At 38.1% G+C, this 21871-nt stretch overlaps 1 protein-coding gene across 2 annotated transcripts in view; it reads right to left on the reverse strand.

The window, feature by feature from the left end:
• Positions 1-303: 303 nt before the first annotated feature.
• The window catches only part of LOC148117606 (zinc finger protein 431-like), a 59422-nt gene continuing 37854 nt past the window's right edge, over positions 304-21871 (reverse strand). The window contains exons 3-7 of one of the 2 annotated variants that reach the window (XM_087902469.1): positions 10807-10933; positions 10551-10611; positions 9739-9777; positions 4241-4389; positions 304-1963 (exon numbers count right to left, since the gene is read on the reverse strand). In XM_087902469.1, coding sequence (XP_087758595.1) covers positions 4245-4389; positions 9739-9777; positions 10551-10611; positions 10807-10933 — 372 coding nt within the window. In that variant the 3' untranslated portion in view covers positions 304-1963; positions 4241-4244. The remainder of the gene's footprint in view (positions 1964-4240; positions 4390-9738; positions 9778-10550; positions 10612-10806; positions 10934-21871) is intronic. The other variant, XM_087902470.1, reaches the window with a different exon arrangement.

Below are 21871 nucleotides of genomic sequence, written 5' to 3' on the forward strand. Positions count from 1 at the left end.
GACATCTGGAAATACTAAATCTCAACAAAGAAATGTCTCTATCAGATCTGACCTATAAGGAATGTTTTGTGATTAATGATTTAAGTGGGAGCACCCAGAGCACTGTGCATTATGACACCCCTGGGCAGGCTAAGCAAGAAATGAGGAACAAAACACTAGCCAATGTTCCTCTTCTTTAGTTCCTGCTGCGATTTCCTCATTGACAGGTTGCAAATGGAAAATATAAATCAAATAAGTCCTTTCCTCCTCAAGCTGCTAAGAACATTGTGAATGATATCATAATATTAAAGAAACTGGCACAAGTAAAAGTGCAATCAAAGTCATGTTTCAAGCAATTTAGCAGTCATAACAGAATTACAGAAAGAAGAAAAATAAGTAACTTCAATGTGTGAATAGAGTCATTTGTTGTTTACTAAGTGTATTAACTTTGATTACTAAATTTTGGAGTAGAGAAAGTATACAGTACTCTAAGTATCTCAGTTGAATCAAAGCTCCCTCTTCAGTGATCATATTATTAATTGCTGCAATATTGGGCAACATTTGAAGGTTCGCCTTACCTACCCACTCTTTCAGTTATCTAGTTTTCTCTCAGTTTGCTTACTCTCTCTTTCTTTCTTTCTTAATTCCCCTCTTTCATGTCTTCCTTTGGTATGTAGGTATGAAAAATTTTAAAATACAGAAAAAGTAACTTGAGATAAATCTACAACAAATAACTGTAGTGGATAAAGAGCTGTAGGTTCCAGTGACTGTAACAAAAATACCCATGAGAACAACTCAAGGACAGGAAGAAATCAGAGGTTCAGTAGGTCCAGTCAAAGATAATGTTAATGCAGAAACACAACTTCACTGTGGAGGACTATTTTGAACTTCACAGAAACTCTGTGCAGGGGTGACTTGAGGTGGCACTCTTGCTGACATACTTGGCATGCCAAGTAAGGAGGAAACATAACTCCTCTATCAGTAGAATGCCCTGCCAATAGTCAGTCATTGACTACACAGAAGTGCACTATAGTTCACTCGCTATGATTAGGTTGTTGTTTGATTATTGGTGAAGTGTTTTTATATATTACAGCTAAAGTTATTTGCATAACAACAGGCTTCTTGTTTTGATTAACTAGGGCACAAAACTCTTGAAATAATTTGTAACAAAGTTGGTAGTTTCTGTAACCATTTCAAGTAATATGAGACCCTAGCTTGGATTGTGATTTGAGTATTATTGGAGAGCACTGGCTATGCAATAAAGTATGCAGTTGTATCTTCTACTCTGCATCCCTTGTGTTCTGATTTCTGTGGTACTACCCAGGGTCATCCATAACCGAGGTAGTTGGGGAAGGGACCTCAACTATTGGCACCTGAAACAGGGACCCTAAAAGAATGACAGGAGTGTTGGATAATAAGAAAATTAATTACAGGGTAATGGGAGAAGGTAACATTTCTCTGCATCTATCTATGCCTAAGTATTTACTGGAAACTTATGGTGCCCATGTATCTCTATCAGACTTAGAGATGTGTCTTGAAATTATCAAGGAATATGTTCCTTGGTTTACCACAGATGATAATTTAATGGATATGGAAAATTGGGTTTGGCTTTGTTTAAATGTGGGGGAGGCTGCTAACTCAAAGACAGAAATGACCTTGTGGTCAGATACTGACTGACTATCTGTGCTCTGCCTTTTTTCTGCTTTTCTATTTAAGGAAGTTCTGAGAGAAACTCTGGGCTGTTTGGCTGCTTCAGCATGACTGGACACACTTCCCGATTCTATCCTGTCTTCTGCTTCTTCTGACTTTTTTTGGCCTCGAGGATCCCCTATCTAGGATCCTTGGCTGACCTTGTAGGAGCAGCTCCTACAGGTGACATCCAGTTGTGCAGCTTTCTGGAGAGGGGCATCTTCACTGGGACACTGAAAATTCCAAGGGTGCTCTGAGGTGCATTAAGGATATCCCGGGAGTATCAACAGTTGCACTGTGTAAATATAAAGAAGAGGTTAGCTGCATAGCATGAAAAACAAGAAGTAATGAGTATAATTGTAAAATAAGTAATAGTAAAATAAGAAGTAACTTGTATATAATTTTTAAAAGGTAAATATAGGACAGGAAAAGAGCAAACAGGTGTTTGTATATGACTTATAGATATTTTAAAGGTCAGGCGTACTAAGGAAAGACAACAATAATTGCTTCAGTTTTTGAAATGTATAAAAGATGTGTGCTCCTGGTTTCCTACAGAATGGAATATAAATCTAGAACTTTAAAAAGGTGTTTGTGTGTGTGTGTGTGAATGAATGACTGCTTGTTCTCTTGGTCTGTGTTTTGACTGCTATTATGTTGCTGTTTTATGTGATTATGTTTCTAAAAATATTAAGCGGTACCAGTACCTGTTTGTTTGTCATTACTGTACATCTTTGTCTATTCACCTTCTTTTTTTATTCTGAAAGAGATGAAGTAGGCAGCCTCTGCCTTTGGTCTACTGTGAATTTTTATTGGATCAGTTCTAGAACTTTGGGTCCCAAAAGAAAAGCCTCTCTAAGGAGAGGCATGACACTAACCACCTTCCTTCATTATTCTCTAGACCACAGCCTGCAGCAGTTACTGCAGAGGGCACATGCATGCTTGCGTAGGCAGAGATCCTACAGAGAAACATGCTCATGCAAATGGGGCAGCAGCAAAGAATTGTCTGCTTGCAGTTAGAGTTGCAGAGATGTGAAACAAAAACTTTATTGTGGCCAGAGAAGTTTTAAGTGATCTATCACATCTGGGATGAGCTCAATCCTCACAAGGGTTTCCAAAGGGAAGTAACAATTGTATGTTACTTCCCTTTGGAATAGTATGTTAGGGAGGGTGAGTGGGGAGAGGGGGAGGGAAAGAGGAGAAGATGGAAATTTTTACTACTACTACTACTACTAATAAAAACCTAAATAAAAATAAAGAATATTTAATTGATAGAGCTCTTATAGAAAAGGTACTATTCAGTTATAAAAAAAGAGATATAGTGCTTGAACAGATTTTTACATAATCCATTTTTTTTCTACACAATAACTGATGTTGCTTAACTGACTGTATGTGTGTTGGCTTAAGATCTTTAAAAAATAAGTTATAATAAGTCCTCAGTTTCTTTGACAAGTCCAAATGATTAGGATGCATAAGCTTTATCAGATTGATTACACACAAAAGTCTTACTCCTGTATGAAGTACAAAACATTAAAACAATAAACTCACAGAGTTTCACTATAGTATGATTTTTCTCATGGTTTTGAAGAATACATACATTAAATTCATAGAGTTTTTCTGCAAGATGGTGTATTTTATGTATTTGCAATTGAGTGTGACAAAGGATTTACCAGATTCCATTCACAATTATCTCTCCAGTCTGTGTTCTTTTATGAATTTGAAGATGAATAAGATGTGAAAAGTATTTCTTACACTGATATACATTCATAAAGTTTTCCTACATTTTGTGTTCTTTTATTACCTTGAAGAGTACAGTGGTCACCAAAGGCCTAACCACACTGACTATAATCATAGGTGTTCTCTCTACTCTGTGATCTATTGTACATTTGAAGATGACTGTGTTTTGCAAAGGACTTACCAAAACAATTACAATCATAGGATTTTTCTCTAGAATGTGTTTTTTTAATTTTGGGGGGATTTTTGAGACAGGGTTTCTCTGTGGCTTTGGAGTCTGTCCAAGAACTAGCTCTTGTAGAACAGGTTGGCCTCGAACTCACAAAGATCCACCTGCCTCTGCCTCCCGAGTGCTGGGATTAAAGGCATGTGCCACCACTGCCCAGCTATTGAGTCTGCTCAATTTAATGCAATTGAGAAGACTGTGACTTGCAATGGCCTTATCACACTGATTATATTCATAGTGTTTCTATCCAGTATGTGGTCTTTTTAAAAATTATTTATTTATTTATTAAAAATTTCCACATCCTCCCTTCCTCCCATTTCCCTCCCACTTTTTCCCTCCCCTTCCCCTTCCCTCTCCAGTCCTAAGAGCATTCAGGGACGCCTGCCCCATGGGAAGTTCAAAGTCCTCCCCCCTCCATCCAGGTCTAGGAATGCGAGCATCCAAACAAACCAGGCTCCCACAAAGCCAGTACATGCAGTAGAATCAAAACCCAGTGCCACTGTCCTTGGCTTCTCAGGCAGCCCTCATAGACAGCCACATTCAAAGAGTCCAGTTTGATCACATGCTCCATCACTCCCAGTCCACCTGGCCTTTGTGAGCTCCCATCAGTCTCACCATCTCAATGGGTGGATGGACCCCTCGTGGTCCTGACTTCCTTGCTCATGTTCTCCCTTCTTCTGCTCTTCATGTGGACCTTGGGAGCTCTGTCCAGTGCTCCAATGTGGGTCTCTGTCTCTATATCCAGCCAAAGCCAGATGAAGGTTCTATGGTGATATGCAAGATAATCATCAGTGTGGCTGTGGAACAAGGCCAGTTCAGGAACCCTCTCCTCTGCTGCCCAAGGAACAGCCTGGGGACATCTCCTTGGACCTGGGAACCCCCCTAGAGTCAGGTCTCTTGGAAACCCTAAAATAGCTCCCTTAATTAAGATCTACTTCCCTGCTCCCATATCCAGCCTTCCTCCATCCCAACCATCCCATTATACCAAGCTCTTAAAGAAGTACTAGAAGGAAAAGCTCAAGCAAAGGAAGCCAACAACACCCATAATAACACAGGAATCTGACAACCCTCCACCAGCACAACTCAAAGAAGGGAAACACACAAACACAAGCACCAGAAAAAATAACCAGAGTTAACAATCACTGGTCATTAATATCACTTACTATCAATGGACTCATCACCTATAAAAAGGCACAGGTTAAGAGAAGGGATATGAAATCAGGATCCAACATTCTACTGTTTACAAGAAACACACATCAATCTCAAAGACAGATACTACCTCAGAGTCAAGGGCTGGGAAAAGGTTTTCCAATCAAATGGACCAAAGAAACAGTAAGTGTGGCTATTCTAATATCTAACAAAGTTGATTTCAAACTAAAATCAATCAGAAGAGATGGAGATGGACCCTTTATACTCATAACAGGAACAATTTATTAGGAGGAAGTCTCAATCCTGAATATCTATGCCCCTAATATAAAAACACCCACATATGAAAAAGAAACATTACATTACTAGAACTTAAAGCATACATCAAACCCCACCATCTAATAGTGGGTGATTTCAACACTCCTCTCTCACCAATGGACGGGTCAACCAGACAGAAACTTAACAGAGAAATAAGAGAAATAACAGATATAATGAACCCAATGAACCTAACAGACATCTACAGAACATTCCACCCAAACAGAAAAGAATATACCTACTTCTCAGCATCTCATGGAACCTTCTCAAAAGCTGATCACATAATTGGTAACAAAGCAAACATCTATAGATACCAAGAAATTGCCGTAATCACCTGAGTACTATTGGATCACCATGGAATGAAGTTAGAATTCAACAACAATTTGAACCCCAGAAAGACTACAAACTCATAGAAACTGAATAGTCAACTACTGAATCATCCCTGGGTCAAGGAAGAAGTAAAGAAAGAAATGAAAGTCTTCCTTGAATTCAATGATGAGTTCAATGAAAATAAAGACACAACATACTCAAACCTATGGGACATTATGAAAGCAGTGCTAAGAGGAAAGTTCATAGCACTAAGTGCCCACATAATGAAAATGAAGAAAGCACACATTAGAGACTTAACAGCACACCTGAAAGCTCTAGAAAAAAAAAAAGCAGATTCACCCAGGAGGAGTAGAAGACTGGAAATAATCAAACTGAGGGCTGAAATCAACAACATAGAAAAACAGAAAACAATCCAAACAATCAATGAAACAAAAAGCTGGTTACTAGAGAAAATCAACAAGATTAACAAATCCCTATCTAAACTATTCAAATGCCAGAGAGAGCACACAAGTTAACAAGATCAGAAATGAAAAGGGGGACATAACCACAGACACAGAAAAAATTCAGAGAATTATTAGATCTTACTACAAAAGCCTATAATGCCACAAAATTGGAAAATGTGAAAAAAAATGGACACTTTTTAAGATAAATACCATATACCATAATTAAGAAAAGACCAGGTAGGCAGTTTAAATAGACGTGTAAGGTGCGAGGAAATAGAAGCTGTCATCAGAAACCTCCCAACCGAAAAAAGCCCTGAACCAGATGGTTTCAATGAAGAATTTCACTAGAACTTCCAAGAAAAGTTAATACCTATACTCCTTAGTGTGTTTCACAAAATAGAAACAGAAGAGTCACTGCCAAACTCCTTTTATGAAGCTACAGTTACTCTGATACCAAAACCACACAAAGACACAACCAAGAAGGAGAATTACATACCAGTCTCACTCATGAACATTGACACAAAAATTCTCAATAAAATACTGGCAAATCGAATCCAAGAACACATTAGAAAAATTATCCATTATGATCAAGTAGGCTTCATCCCAGAGATGCAGGACTGGTTCAACATATGAAAATCTATCAACATAATCCATCATATAAATAAACTGAAGGAAAAAACCATATGATCATTTCATTAGACGCTGAAAAAGCATTTGACAAAATTCAACACCCCTATATAATAAAGGTCTTAGAGAGCTTAGGGATACAATGTTCATTCCTAAATATAAAAAAAAAAAATCAATATACAGCAAGTTGAGAGCTAACATTAAATTAAATGGAGAGAATCTCAAAGCCATCCCACTAAAATCAGGAACAAGACAAGGATGCCCACTCTCTCCATACCTCTTTAATATAGTGCTTGAAGTTCTAGCAATTGCAATAAGACAGCATAAGGAGATCAAGGGAATTCCAATTGGAAAGGAAAAAAATCAAACTTTCTTTATTTGCAGATGATACGATAGTGTACATAAGTGACTTCAAAAACTCTACTAAATAACTCCTACAGCTGATAAGGACCTTTAGTAATGTGGCAGGATACAAGATCAACTCAAAAATATCAGTTGCCCTCCTATACACAAAGAACAGAGAAGCAGAGAGGGAAATCATAGAAACATCACCGTTCATAATAGCCACAAATACCATAAAGTCTTGGGGTAACTCTGACCAAGGGAGTGAAAGATTTATTTGACAAGAATCATAAGTCTTTTAAGAAAGAAACTGAAGATGATACCAGAAAATGCAAGGATCTCCCATGCTCTTGGATTGGGAGGATCAATATAGTAAAAATGGCAATTCTACCAAAAGGAATCTATAGATTCAATGTAATCCCCATCAAAATTCCAATTAAACTCTTCACAGAACTTGAGAGAACAATAATCAACTTTATATGGCAAAACAAAAAACCCAGGATAACCAAAACAATCCTATACAATAAATTACTTCCAGAGGCATTACCATCCCTGACTTCAAATCCCATTACAGAGCTACAGTAATGAAAACAGCTTGGTATTAGCACAAAAACAGAGATGTTGACCAATGAAATCAAATCAAAGACCCAGGTATTTATCCACAAACCTATGAACACCTGATTTTTGTCAAAGGAGCTAAAAGTATACAATGGAAGAAAGAAAGCATCTTTAATAAATGGTGCTGTCATAGCTGGATGTCAACCAATAGACGAATGAAAATAGATCCCTATCTATTACCATGAACAGAACTCATGGATTAAAGACCTCAGTATTAATCTGACCACACAGAGTCTGATAGAAGAGAAAGTAAGAAGTAGTCTACAACACATGGGCACAAGAGATCACTTTCTACGTAGAACCCCAGTAGCACAGACAATAAAAGCAACAATGAATAAATGGGACCTCCTGAAACTGAGAAGCTTCTGTAAAGCAAAGGACACTGTCATTAAGACAAAAAGGCAATCTACTGATTGGGAGAAGATTTTCACCAACCCTTCTTCAGACAAAGGTCTGATCTCCAAAATATATAAAGAACTCAAGAAACTAGACATTAAAACTCTAATTAACCCAATTAAAAAATGGGGTACTGATCTGTACCGAGAATTCTCAACAGAAGAAATTTAAATGGCCAAAAGATACTTAAGGTCATGTTCAGCATTATTAGGGATCAGGGAAATGCAAATCAAAACAACTTTGAGATAGCATCTTACACCTGTCAGAATAGCTAAAATCAAAAACACCAATGATAGCCTATGCTGGAGAGGATGTGGAGTAAGGGGAAACTCATCCATTGTTGGTGGGAATGCAAACTTGTGCAACCACTTTGGAAATCATTGTGGCGCTTTCTCTAGTATGTGTTGTTCTATGCAATTGAAGATTACTGTGATGTACAAAGGCCTAACAACACTGATAACGTTCATAAGGTTTACTTCTCTCCAGTATGTTTTCTTTTATGCAACTGAAGACTATTTTGATATGCAAAGGCCTTACCACATTGATTACATTCATAGGGTTTCTCTCCAGTATGTGTTCTTTTATGCTTTTTAAGAACACTGTTGTCAGCAAAGGCCTTACCACACTGATTACATTCATAGGGTTTCTCTCCAGTATGTGTTCTTTTATGCAATTGAAGATGACAGAGACGTGCAAAGGCCTTACCACAATGATTACATCCATAGGGTTTCTCTCCAGTATGTGTTCTTTTATGCAATTGGAGATGACTTTGTTGAGCAAAGGCCTTACAGCACTGATTACATTCATAGGGTTTCTCTCCAGTATGTGTTCTTTTATGCACTTGAAGACAATTGTGTTGTGCAAAGGCTTTACCACACTGATTACATTCATAGGGTTTCTCTCCACTATGTTTTCTTTTATGGTTTTGAAGAGCACTGTGTTGAGTAAAGGCCTTACCACACTGATTACATTCATAGGGTTTCTCTCCAGTATGTGTTCTTTTATGCAATTGAAGATGACTGTGCTGGGCAAAGGCCTTACTACATTGACTACATTCATAAGGTTTCTCTCCAGTATGTGTTCTTTTATGATTATAAAGATTGCTGTGATGTGAAAAGGCCTTACCACACTGATTACATTCATAGGGTTTCTCTCCAGTATGTGTTCTTTTATGCAATTGAAGACAATTGGGTTGTGCAAAGGCTTTACCACACTGATTACATTCATAGGGTTTCTCTCCAGTATGTGTTCTTTTATGATTATGAAGATTGCTGTGATGTGAAAAGGCCTTACCACACTGACTACATTCATAGGGTTTCTCTCCAGTATGTGTTCTTTTATGCAATTGAAGATAATGGCGTTGTGCAAAGGTTTTACCACACTGATTACATTCATAGGGTCTCTCTCCAGTATGTGTTCTTTTATGCAATTGAAGATAATGGCATTGTGCAAAGGCTTTACCACACTGATTACATTCATAGGGTTTCTCTCCAGTATGTGTTCTTTTATGCAATTGAAGATAATCGCGTCGTGCAAAGGCTTTACCACACTGATTACATTCATAGGATTTCTCTCCAGCATGTGTTCTTTTATGATTTTGAAGATCAGTTTGACATGCATAGGCATTACCACACTGATTGCATTCATAGGGTTTCTCTCCAGAATGTGTTCTTTTATGACTTTGATGAGTTTCATAGACAACAAAGTCTTTATCACCTTGACTATATTCATAGGATTTTTTTCCAGAGTGTTTTCTTTTAAGCACTTGAAAAGGACTGTGATAAAAAAAAGGCTTTACCACACTGCTTAAATTTAGAACACTTTTCTCCAGCATCTGTTTTTTTAATTCTTAGAAGGTGAGTGTCATAAGACAAGGCTTTAACACAGGGAGTATACCCTGAAAGTTTCTTCTGTCCATTTTGATTTCTTTCAATCCTGCAATGATAATTGGCACTTTTTAAAGCTTTACCACATTCAATACACTGTTAAAACTTATATCTATATAAATTAATTTTATAACTTATTCCAATTTTAAAGAGGAATTGGTTATTAAGGTTTCATAACTTGGTTTAAAATAATGTTTGCTTTTTAATTAGGGGTCAGTTTGCATCAAAAAATTAGTATGATGATAAATTCCTTTGTTTCATGGTTTACCTTTTCACATTGACAAAAATATTTTCATATGATATTATTCACATTTTTGAAGACAACTGAGTACTTTGAGAACTTTACCAACTTTATTACATTCATAAATTTACTATACTGTGAATCATATTACATTTGCTAGGTGAACTAGGATATTCAGAAGTATTTACATAGACCTAGAACTCATGGGGCATTTTTGTAATGTTCATATATTAATACTGATGGTTTTCTACCATCAGTATTGTATACTTGAATCAAATTCAACAAGTATACTCTACATGGGAACTACTGCTTACCTTCTTTTTGTTCTTAAAGAGAGGTATGTTAAATCTTTCCATATCCCTATGCTCATAAGCTTATATCAAGTGTAGTGTATGATACACATAGGAAAGGAAGAATAATTCACATACATGAAACTGGGGTATATAGATTTGTGAGAACTTAATAACCATCTATGCACTTAAAGCTGTGCTTATTTGCATTGTTGCTTTTACTTAAAAGTTCCAGGATGAAGTGCAATCTCATCAGAGACACACTGTTATCAACATGCACATGAAAATTACCTTGCATGTCTTCTAGAACATTGCCAATGTTCTTCAGTGATATGGTCTTCCACAATGTATCCTAAAATACAGGACCAGAAAATATGTTATATCATTTAACAATGGGCAACATTTAGCTAATTATCTTAAGTGCACCTAAGAACTATGACTGGTTTATTCATCTGATTCTTATTTTTAAATCAAGTTGCAGAACAACACCCTTAACCAAGGAAAAATTGTTTCCATATTTTGAAACAGAAAGGAAATTCATTTTTACCTATAGAAATGAGGTTCCTGTAGGTCTCCAGCATTACATCTTTATAGAGATTCTTCTGGAAAGGATTCAGCAAATCCCACTCTTCCCGGGTGAAGTTGATATGCACATCATCATAGGTCACTGCCTTCTAAAATATACCACACATGTGGAAAATGGAAAGCATGACAGTGACAAAGTTGGAAATGCATACTTCTTTCAGAGTACAGACATATGATTCTGGTGTTCCTTACTCTTATTCCATGGCATAGACAGTAACTTTAGAGGGAAATTGAAATGCAGAGTCAACTCTATCATTTCTGTACCCTTTGTATGGGATACCACCTCATAAGAGCAATGTCTATTGAGAGGAAGAGACAACAAAAAAGATCAACAATATAGAGTATGCATGAGAAAATTGTACAAAGAGTTACAGACCACACAAAAAAAGTAATATGGACACTCTGCATGTATCGGTATATTGTTCTTTTAACCACAACACTCAGAAAACAGAGGTGAGTATATTTGTCTTAGACTTGAATGTCAGTAAAGTCTGTGTAATCAGGTCCAAGACAGGTAGAAGTCCACATTAAGACACTGTCTCCATTGCAAAAATCAGTGAAACAAACAAGTGGGATAGAAAGAACTGAAAGGCGTTTATTGAAGTTCTTACAAATAATTTTGCATTCACTCCAGTTCTGAATTCATCTTCCAGACATCTGAAGTGCCATAATTTAAACTGTAATTCCAATAACATTTTGTAGAAAGGAAGTTCATGTATAAAGCAGTTAAAATAGACAGATGAAAGCACTAGAAATATAAATGTTGGTCATAAATAATCAACACAGAGCTGGAGAGAGGGCAGAGTAATTCAGAGTTGTTGCTGGTTTTGAATGGAGGTGGGCACATTTTCCAGGACTTACAAGGGGACCACAACTTTTCATTGTTCCACAACCAGGAATTCTGAGCTCTTTTGACCACCTTGATGACCAGGTACCCATATAATGAATATCCATACAGACATATAAAATAGTCATAGTGATTTTTTAAAAATATCAAATCAAGCATAACAAGCCAGCCAAAGTTCAAGTACCTGCAATTAACTGACTCACAAGGCTCAGGCAGTGTTAATGTCATAAATACATGGCATCTTGGGAATCAGAGTGATAACCGCTTTCAAAGTATAAAATTCAAGATATGCATAAAGCTCAGCACAGCAGCATATACTTGACATATAAAAAAACCTATATTCCATGGCTATCACCCAATAATAAAAAATGAATTGAAAGACTCTAAATGCATTTGTAAGCCCCCTCAGCCATAAGACATTTTTCTAAAACCTTACACTCACTCTCTCTTGAAACAGGACAGTTGCCCACACACATATATGCTTGACTGCTCATCCTCCTGTGTCCTTGTGAATAATCTTCAAACATAACTCCATTCTGGGAATTGAGGCAAAGACAACACACAGATGTTGTCTCAGTTCCTGATTTAGTCACTAGAACAAGGTCAGGAAGGCCCACAGATGCTCTCCCTTATAGCACCCAATCACGTAGCTATTCTCCTGCCCTGGAATAGACCAATCACTGCTAGTAATTGTAGCATGAGGGCCGGCTTGTTGGGGTTTCCGTCCCGCCCGGTACCCCAACAGCCGGCAAATCCCAAAGAGAAATTACACACAGGACTCCATAAGGTTATAAACTGATTGGCCCATTAGGTCAGGCTTCTTGTTAACTCTTATAACTTATATTAACCCATTATTCTCATCTATATTAGCCATAATGGCTCCGTACCTTTCTCAGCTGGGCAAGTTACATGCTGCCTCTTCAGTGATCTGCGCAGGAGTGGCTGAGGAACTTTTCTCCTCCTTAGCCTTATCCTATTCTCATTACTCCGCCTCTACTTCCTGTCTGGTTGACCCGCCTATACTTCCTGCCTGGCCAATCAGCGTTTTATTAAAATAAATGATTGACAGAATACAGATAATTCTCCCGCACCATTTCCCTCTTTTTTTTTTTTTTTTTTTTTAAACAAAGGAAAATACCCATAGTCCATTTGTTGGGAATGTGGGCGTAGTATTTCAGGCTACTTCCTGCTGGTTGGGGGCGCTGATAATCTTATGGGGACCTAAAGAAAATTTAGAGTTATAATCAAGTCATGACTGGAGTATCCTGTGAGTCTCGATCATCTCAGGCAGCAGTCTTGAATCTGTTCTGGATGTAGAACTCAGACATCTTGGCCATCTGTTCCTGTTGGAGATTTCTCAGGTGGCCTCCCTTGATGGAACCTGATTATTCTTAACTCAGAATGAATCCACAGCTTCTCATTTTCTGTGGAAACAAAAGCAAAATCTCTTCTCCAAAGTACCATACCTTTTGACTTCAATTTTGAAGCCAAGGTATTTTCAAAATACCTATCTTGGGTTAGTTCAGCAGCATTTATAAACAAAAGTCTTTTAGCAGTTGTTGCTCCTTCCTCAACAATCAAACAATTCAAAGAGAGCATAATTGCATACAGTATCAAGATTCTCTTTGTATTTTTCATCTTTGTGTGGCTTTACTTTAACCTCTTTTTTTTTATTTTTACTTTTACTTTTTGAGACAGGTTCTCTGTATATCTTTGTCCTGGAATAACACTGTAGACCAGGCTGTCCTTGAACTCACAGAGATCCTTCTGTCTCTGCCTCCCCAGTACTGGGCTCAAAGGTGTTTGCTACCACACCTTGAACTCACAGAGGTTAACTACCTCTATCCCTTAAAGTCACAGAGGTCAACATGCCTCTGCCTCCCAGGCATTGGGATTAAAGGTGTGTACCACCACACCCTATATCTCCCTTTCTTTCTTTTTTATTTTTAATGACTTTAACCTTTTAACCTGCATATATTTTTAACACACTGTAAACCATTTAGAGGTTTTCTTCATCTTTGAATCTCTCTTTACTGTTTATCTCTCTTTTTCTGACCACATGAGCCTTTAATTTACAAAGCAATATGGAAAGCCATTGCTTTGACAGCTAGATCCAGCTCATTCCTTAGCTTTCCAGACTCATAGCTGAGATACCAGCCACAGCTGTGTTCACTGCCACAACTCTGTCGTGTTTCAAGGTCCTTGCTAGCAAGCAAGCTGCATCATTCTGCTCACAGACCACACTCAGTCGGACTGCCTGCCTGCAAGAGTCAGAGTTTGTCCTGGCAGGACAGCCCAGAAAGCCGGCATTTTAAAACAGCACAGCTTTTTTCCTGCTACGACTGAAAACCGAAAAGCATGCGTTCAGCTTTTCACCAACAGCATTTAAGTGTTTCGTGGCAGGACCTCTTAATGAGCTGTAAGGTTTTGCAGCTAAGGCTGAGTCAAGAAGCCTCTCTTATATGAGAGCATTTGCTTGCCTCTAGCAAGCAGAGCAGAACCGAAAAATTGCTGCTACCAAGAAAACATACTTTACTCTATTCTTTCCCAAACTTTCTCAAGCTTTCTGTGGATTCATTTATCCACGTCTGGGCGCCATATGTAGCATGAGGGCCGGCTTGTTGGGGTTTCCGTCCCGCCCGGTACCCCAACAGCCGGCAAATCCCAAAGAGAAATTACACACAGGACTCCATAAGGTTATAAACTGATTGGCCCATTAGGTCAGGCTTCTTGTTAACTCTTATAACTTATATTAACCCATTATTCTCATCTATATTAGCCATAATGGCTCCGTACCTTTCTCAGCTGGGCAAGTTACATGCTGCCTCTTCAGTGATCTGCGCAGGAGTGGCTGAGGAACTTTTCTCCTCCTTAGCCTTATCCTATTCTCATTACTCCGCCTCTACTTCCTGTCTGGTTGACCCGCCTATACTTCCTGCCTGGCCAATCAGCGTTTTATTAAAATAAATGATTGACAGAATACAGATAATTCTCCCGCACCAAGTAATGACTTAGATGGCCCTATCCTTGTAACTTCTCACACATTTCTCTCTTTGGTAACTTCCACTCACTATAAGCTGCTAGGTTTCCACTGAAGTTGTGTCATAACTTAGGAATCTTAACATCTTTGGGCTCAAAATGTAACCCAGTATGCTGTGAAATAATAATTTTAAATGTGTTATATTTATTTATGTTGTGGAGCATTTGTTTAAATGATGCAAAAAAATTGCTCCATTGGTTTAGCTCTATGAAGTTGTGATGCTTTGCCTATTTAAAATACCTGGTTGCCATTGTGATAGTGGGGCTGATCTAATGGGAACTCACCAAGGCCAGCTGGACTGGGACTGATGGAGCATGTGATCAAACCGGACTCTCTGAATGTGGCTAACAAGGAGGGATGACTGAGAAGCCAAGGACAATAACACTGGGTTTTGATTCTACTGCATGTACTGGCTTTGGGAGAACCTAGTCTGTTTGGATGTTCACCTTCCTAGAACTGGCTGCGGGGGAGGACCTTGGACTTCCCACAGGGTAGGGAAACCTGACTGCTCTCTAGACTGGAGAGGGAGGGGGAGGGGGAGTGGAGGGAGTGGGAGGGATATGGGAGGAGATGAAAATTTTTAATAATAATAATAATAAAAATAAGACCTGAAAAAATAAAACAAAATACCTGGTTGGTCTAAAAAAGAATTGAATGACCAAACGCATGACAAGAAAGGATAGGCAGGGCTGCCAGGAAAAGAGAGTGAATGGGAGGGGAAATCTGGGAGGAAAAAAGAAAGAAGAGGCAACAAAAGGAGAAAACAACAGGAGCCTTTAATCCAGCTACACAGCAAGCCATGGGGTAAGAAATAAAGAGAGGAATACAGAATAAATATAAAGGCTAGGGGAAATTATAGAGAGAACAATTAAGTTAAAAACAACCTGCCTTGAAACAAGTAGAAGTCAAGCATTTATAAGGAAAAAAATAAGTCTCCCTGTGTGAAATTTACTTGAGAACTGAGTGCCAGGCCCTAAAGAAACAAGAGAGTAAAAGAAACAACCAACAACTCCACACCCAGTTTTAATCCTCACAGCTTCATGCAATGAACTCTCACTGTCTCCTCACTGGGCTTCTGACTCTACCAAACACAGATTCCTGCAACAATGGTAAACTGTAACCATAAACTAAAAAGCCATGATCTTAAATTTTGATTATTTTATGTTTCCAAAAATAAAAACACATGATTGGTGATGATGACAAGTTGGAATTCTTAATTGCAAAGGACACTAACATGCTTGGATCACAGGTGCAGAAGGTTTTGAATGAAGTAGCTTCCTAAGACTATGAATCACATTGCTCAATCTACCCTAAATTGAAGGTTTATGTGTATGGAGTCTTACCCTTAGGGCACCTTGATAAGCTTCCACTGCACAGTAATGGCTTTTCTGTAATGATAAACTCTTTGAAAATTCCTGCCTGTTGTAACACAAAATGCCCTTTGAAACTACCTTTTTATTTTCATTTATTTCTGCCCGACTTGGGTTTTTATACTGTACACCTAAATGAGTCACCAGTGATAACCTTTGAACAGCTTCAATATTCCATTTAAGACATTAGCCCATTACTTTTAAATTTGGCATTACTAAATTTCTAGAGCATAGGCAGAATGAGAAAAATTTGGAGCCAAAATATCACACAAAAGTCTGGATGGTGGTGACACAAGCCTTTAATCCCAGCACTCAGGAGGCAGAGGCAAGTGAATTCCTCTGAGTTTGAGGCCAGCCTGGTCTAAAAGAGCTAGTTTCAGGATAGGTAGAACTGTTACACACACACACACACACACACACACACACACACACACACACACAAATCAGGCAAAAGACCTCAGGCTTAATTTTTTTCATTAAGTTTATTTTCAACTGAGGTCCTATGATCTCAATACCCACTTTCTGACATTACATTTTCATTTTCCTGGTCCCACAAGAACAGTTAATTATGTTCAGGTTTCTATTTTCTTTGTCACATAAAAATCTTGATATCTTCCACATTCTTGCAAAACTCATCATTCCTAAATTCTGACAAACAAAATGAACTTTTGTGTTATAATTGTGCTGCCTGCTTTTATGCTATTGTGATTAAATCCTCAAACTGAAAGCATCTCAGGCAGTAAATGGAATTATTTCATTGATTGTGTCAAATCACACTCAATCATTTTGGAAATGTAGGAAAAACTGCAAGTTAACAATTGAAGGCAAAACTCACCTGGAAAGACTGTTTACAGTCTTTCTCTCTTGCCTAATCACTACCTCATGCTCAGAATGCTCCATATCCCAGCACAGGTCCACCTTCTTAGGGGCTTCCTGCATCAATCATCAATCAACACAATCTCTCACAGACAGCAGTTTCTGGCTGTTATGAACAGAATCATACAAGTGTCCATGTGCTAGAATGGAAGAGCATGTTTTGGGAAACTGCACAGAGTGGTATACCTGGGTCTTGGGATAGATTGATTCCCAATTTTCTGAGGATTGCATATTGATTTCCACAGTGACTGGACAAGTTTGCACTGCAATGAGTCCCCTTGATCCACATCCTTGGAGCATTAGCTGTCACTTGTGTTGTTGAACTCATCATTTCTGTCAGGTTTATGATGAAATCTCCTGATGGCTAATGATACTGAACACATTTTTAAATTTGTCTCATCTATTTCAGATTCCTCTACTGAAAATTCCATTGGGAGATGTACCCCACCATATTTGAATGATTTGTTTGCTGTCTGGTTGCACATGTATTTATTATCATGAGTGATCTAACCCAGAAGCATATAAACCAATATGATATACTCAGTTATTAGTGGATATTAGCAGTTAAGTTAAGTACAACCATAGTCAATCACAGTACAATCTATAGATGCAGAAAGCCTAAGTAACAAGAACGGATCTAGGGGACATGCATGGATTTCTCTGGGAAGACAGAATAGATTTTGTGGGTGCACTGGAGGCAGGTGGGGATGGGAACAGAAAAGATCAAGTAAGCAAGAGACAGAGATGAAGTATAGGAGGGAGAGATGACAGGAATAATGGAGCTGTGTGCACAAGATGTGGAAACAGTTCTCTGCAAACTTCCAGAAGTACAAGAAAGACACTATTGAAGATTCCTAGTAGTGAGAATTACAGAGGCTGAACCAGCCATCTTCTGTAAAACCATAAGGCTCCCAGTGGTGGGACTGGGACACAAAATCAGTCACTAAACTTAGAACTACACTTGTTCTGCTAGCAAGATACACTGGAGAAAAGGTGCCTCAGTGTTTGTGAAGTGAACAACCAATGACTGGTATAACTTTTAGTCCAAAATCAGAGAGGAAACCAATGTCTGATACTGCCAGGATGACCAGGAACCAGAAATTGGTTGCTTCCAAATTAGGGTAGAACCAAATACAACTGAACAAGAAAAAAAGAAATGAAATGAGTCATATCTAAAATCATACATTGATTCCAAGCACAAATGTAACTAGAGAGAATTCTTCCAGCAGCTGATGGCTGCACAGGCAGAGAACTCTACCCAAACATTACCTTGACTTCTTGGAATCCTGTGGAAGGAAGGGGTATAAAATGTAGGATCTGGAGGGGTTGAGAAGCCCAGGAAAACCAAACCTACAGAATGAACAAAACAAGTCTCATAGTGTCTCAGAAAAAAAGAACTGACAATCATGGAACATGAACAGCTCTGTATATGCCCTGTGAATGCACACTTTGGTTATTAGCTTGGGGTGTTTGTATGATTACTAACTCTAGAACTCTTGGTATATATTACTCTTGCCAATTTTTGTGACCCTTTCCTTCCTATTCGATTGTTTTGTCCTGTTGTGATAAGGGATCTTACCTAGCTTTCTTGAACCTTTTTATGAAGGGTTTCTTTGATTTCCCTTAGAGGCCTTCTATTTTGTGACAGATAAAAGAGAAGCAATGGATCTGGGGGAATGAGGATTGGAGGCAAATGGAAAGAGTAGAAAAAGTGGAAGCAGCAGTCAACATGTATTTTATAAGAGAAGAATAAATAAAAGAGAAAAGAATAAATAAAAATGCATTTAGTCTGAGTTCTTTGATCTTCATAATCTTTAATAACCCATATAACACAAATATCTAAAAATTCTTCTGGCATTCAAGCCAATCTGTTGATTGACACATTTTGAAATTCCAAGTAACAAATTAAGGATTTCCAACAAGCAATGGCATAGGATAAACTCCCATTCAGAAAAAAGAATATAGTTGTGTTTCATCCCCAAATTCAAGCAGAAAACCCTTGCTCATGTGCACATTATTCCAGCCAGAAGAATAGGTAGGCAGTCCACCAGTCTATGAAACTAACACACTCACTACATTCCCAGACACAATCTCCAACCAACCCTACAGTTACCACAACCTACACATTGGGTGGAAAGCCTCTGCTCAAGTACAGGACACACCACAAGAAGAACAAGTAGGTAAAATGAGGAAAAGACCACATGCTGGATGAGAGGCCATGGCAACCATCAAAAATTCACATAGACTTCCTTCATTCTTTCAAAAACCCTTAATACTAAATCAAAAACCCATTTCCCTCATCATGTCTGTATTGTAGCTTCCAATTTGGGTGGAGACCCCAGGACAAATCACCTGCCAGAATTCCATGTAGGCCACCAGCCCACAGACCTCCCCAAATCTTTCTGACACCATGAACACTTTCTGTAAGTTCCCCTCTCTTTTCCATTTGCAGTCCTAACCTCCTTAGGCTCATAGCCCACTCTATAATAAAGGCTACACATACTGCAAAATTTCAATTCCAAAATTGGTATACTGCATGTACTGGCTTTCTGGGAACCTAGTCTCTTTGAATAATACCTTGCTCAGGCTAGATACAGTAGGGAGGGCTGTGGAATTTCCCCAAAGCAATGCACTTTAGCCTCTCTGAAAATTGGATAGCAGGGTGGGAGGGTATGTGGAGGCAATAAGTGTCGGAGTGGGAACAGCAACTTTGATTGGTATATATAAAGGAAAGAGATAGTTTGTTTTCTTATTTTTAAAAAAATAAAGTGCCAAAAGATGTTAAAAAAAGAACCTCACTTCAACCATATGCCACACAGACTAGATTACCAGAGATCAAACAAGAATCAGTGAAACAAACACCCATCCAAGAAAGACAAACTGAGTAATTGGCACCTACCACAGTCACAAGCCCAAATTCAGGACAAAAGGAAAGAACACAATCAACAACAGACAGAGCAATGTGTCACTACCAGATTCCAACAATCCTACTGCACCACACCTTACAAATCAAAATGACTCTGCAATACCTGTCAGAATGGCTTAGATCAAAAATGTCAATGATTGCTTAGACTGGAGAGGATGTTGAAAAACGGGGACACTAATCCATTGCTAGTGGGAATGCAAACTTGTACAACCACTCTGGAAATTATTGCAGTTTCTCAGAAAATTGGGAATCAGCCTACCTCAAAACAAAGAAATAAAATTCTTGGGCATACACATAAAAGATTCACAACAAAATAATTATACACGAATATCTGTTCAACCATGTTCACAGCAGCATTATTAGTAAAAGCCCAAAGCTGGATACAACCTAGATGCTACTCAACAGATAATGAAAATGCTATATGTAGTAAAGTTCAAAGGTTAAAAGACCAAAATACGTGCAGTATACGCAGAATTCAAAAACTTAATTTTAACTTACTTGATAGAAACTTAAGCACAAAATAATGGATAGGAAGTAAGAAGAAGACTTATTTTAGAATTAGTAGTTATAGCACAAATTCTAATTGGTCTTATTCCTAAAACCTGGAGTCAGATATTAGGGTGAAAGCTAAAAGATTAGAGAAGCAGAGCAGCCAGCCATTAGTTCTTAGCTCTATGAAATCCTGAGACCAATCTGGAAGCTCGCGTATAACTCAGTTTCTATTTAGAGTCCTTTCTGTCTTAAAGAAGTCATTTGCGTTCAAGCTTGCTTGCTCTGCATTTTCCAGTAATCTTGAGGGCTATGAATAATGTCTGTGTTGGCCCATAGAAAGAACATTTTGCCCAGTTCAAAGAACACACTTTTTAAATTAAGATATGGGCTGGTGTAGGCCAGAAATAGCAAGTCATCTTTAGAGATTAGAAGCTGCTTAACTGAATAAGATAATGCACCTCTTTGAACTATATTCCAAAAATAGTGCAGAATAATGGTTACCTGACTTAACTGCTCTTTGTTCTGCCCAATGACTGTATCTAGTTTATATACTGGCTGAGAAATAAACTCAGGGCTGTTTGGTATTGGCCTTCAGTCCTCCCAGTCTATTCTATGTTTCTGTCTTCATTTCTCTTAATCTAACTTTTTCTCAGTCTCAGTATCCACTCACAGCGAATTGCCAGGAAAATTCCAATGACTGGGCTTTGAGAGATTGGCACCAAATGCTGGGATGTGCAAGGGGGTGGGGTGGGAGGAACAACACAAGGACACCTCAGGATGAAAGAGTGTACTCAGTATCCAGTTAAAGGAAGATCTGCAGTGAGTTTTCTCAGGGAGCCATTGCCGTAAATACAAAGGAAAGTAAATGCAGGAGTGTACGTACAAGACAAAAGAGGTGAGCTATGCAGCATGAAAAAATAATTTAGTAACTGCTGTGTAAGTGTAAAATAAGGAAAGAAGTAACTTGAATAAGAAGTAACTTTTAAATAAATGTAAAAAGTAATTATGAGACAAAAAACAACAAACAGCTGTTTCTACATTATTTAATTATATTTTAAAACCCATAGGTGCTAAGGTAGGGTGTCAGCAACTGTATAAATTTTGGAAATTTACTGAAAGAATTTGTCCTTGGATTCCTGAACAGGGAACCTTGGATGCAGATATAAGTGGCTGTACTGGAATTAAAATACAGCAATATTATGATGTACACGGTTCAGAGAACATTTCAATAGATATTTTCAGTCTCTCAATAGTTATTCGTGACAGCTTAGATCTTTGTCCTGAAAGACAGAAATTGTACTCAAACTGAACTAAAAGTAAAATGAAGTTTCTCTTTCTGTGAAGGAACTGTTTAAGGCAAATGCTTCTGAAAATTTGTCTGATGATGTCACATAAGATACTGATAATGAGGTAAAATTTAAAAGAGAGGTTCCAAATAATTAGGTGAAATTAAAAAGAGGGACTTCTAAACATCCT

This window comes from Myodes glareolus, chromosome 27 (genome assembly GCF_982192425.1).
Source record: "Myodes glareolus chromosome 27, mMyoGla1.1, whole genome shotgun sequence".
In the NCBI taxonomy this organism is placed as follows: Eukaryota; Metazoa; Chordata; class Mammalia; order Rodentia; family Cricetidae; genus Myodes; species Myodes glareolus.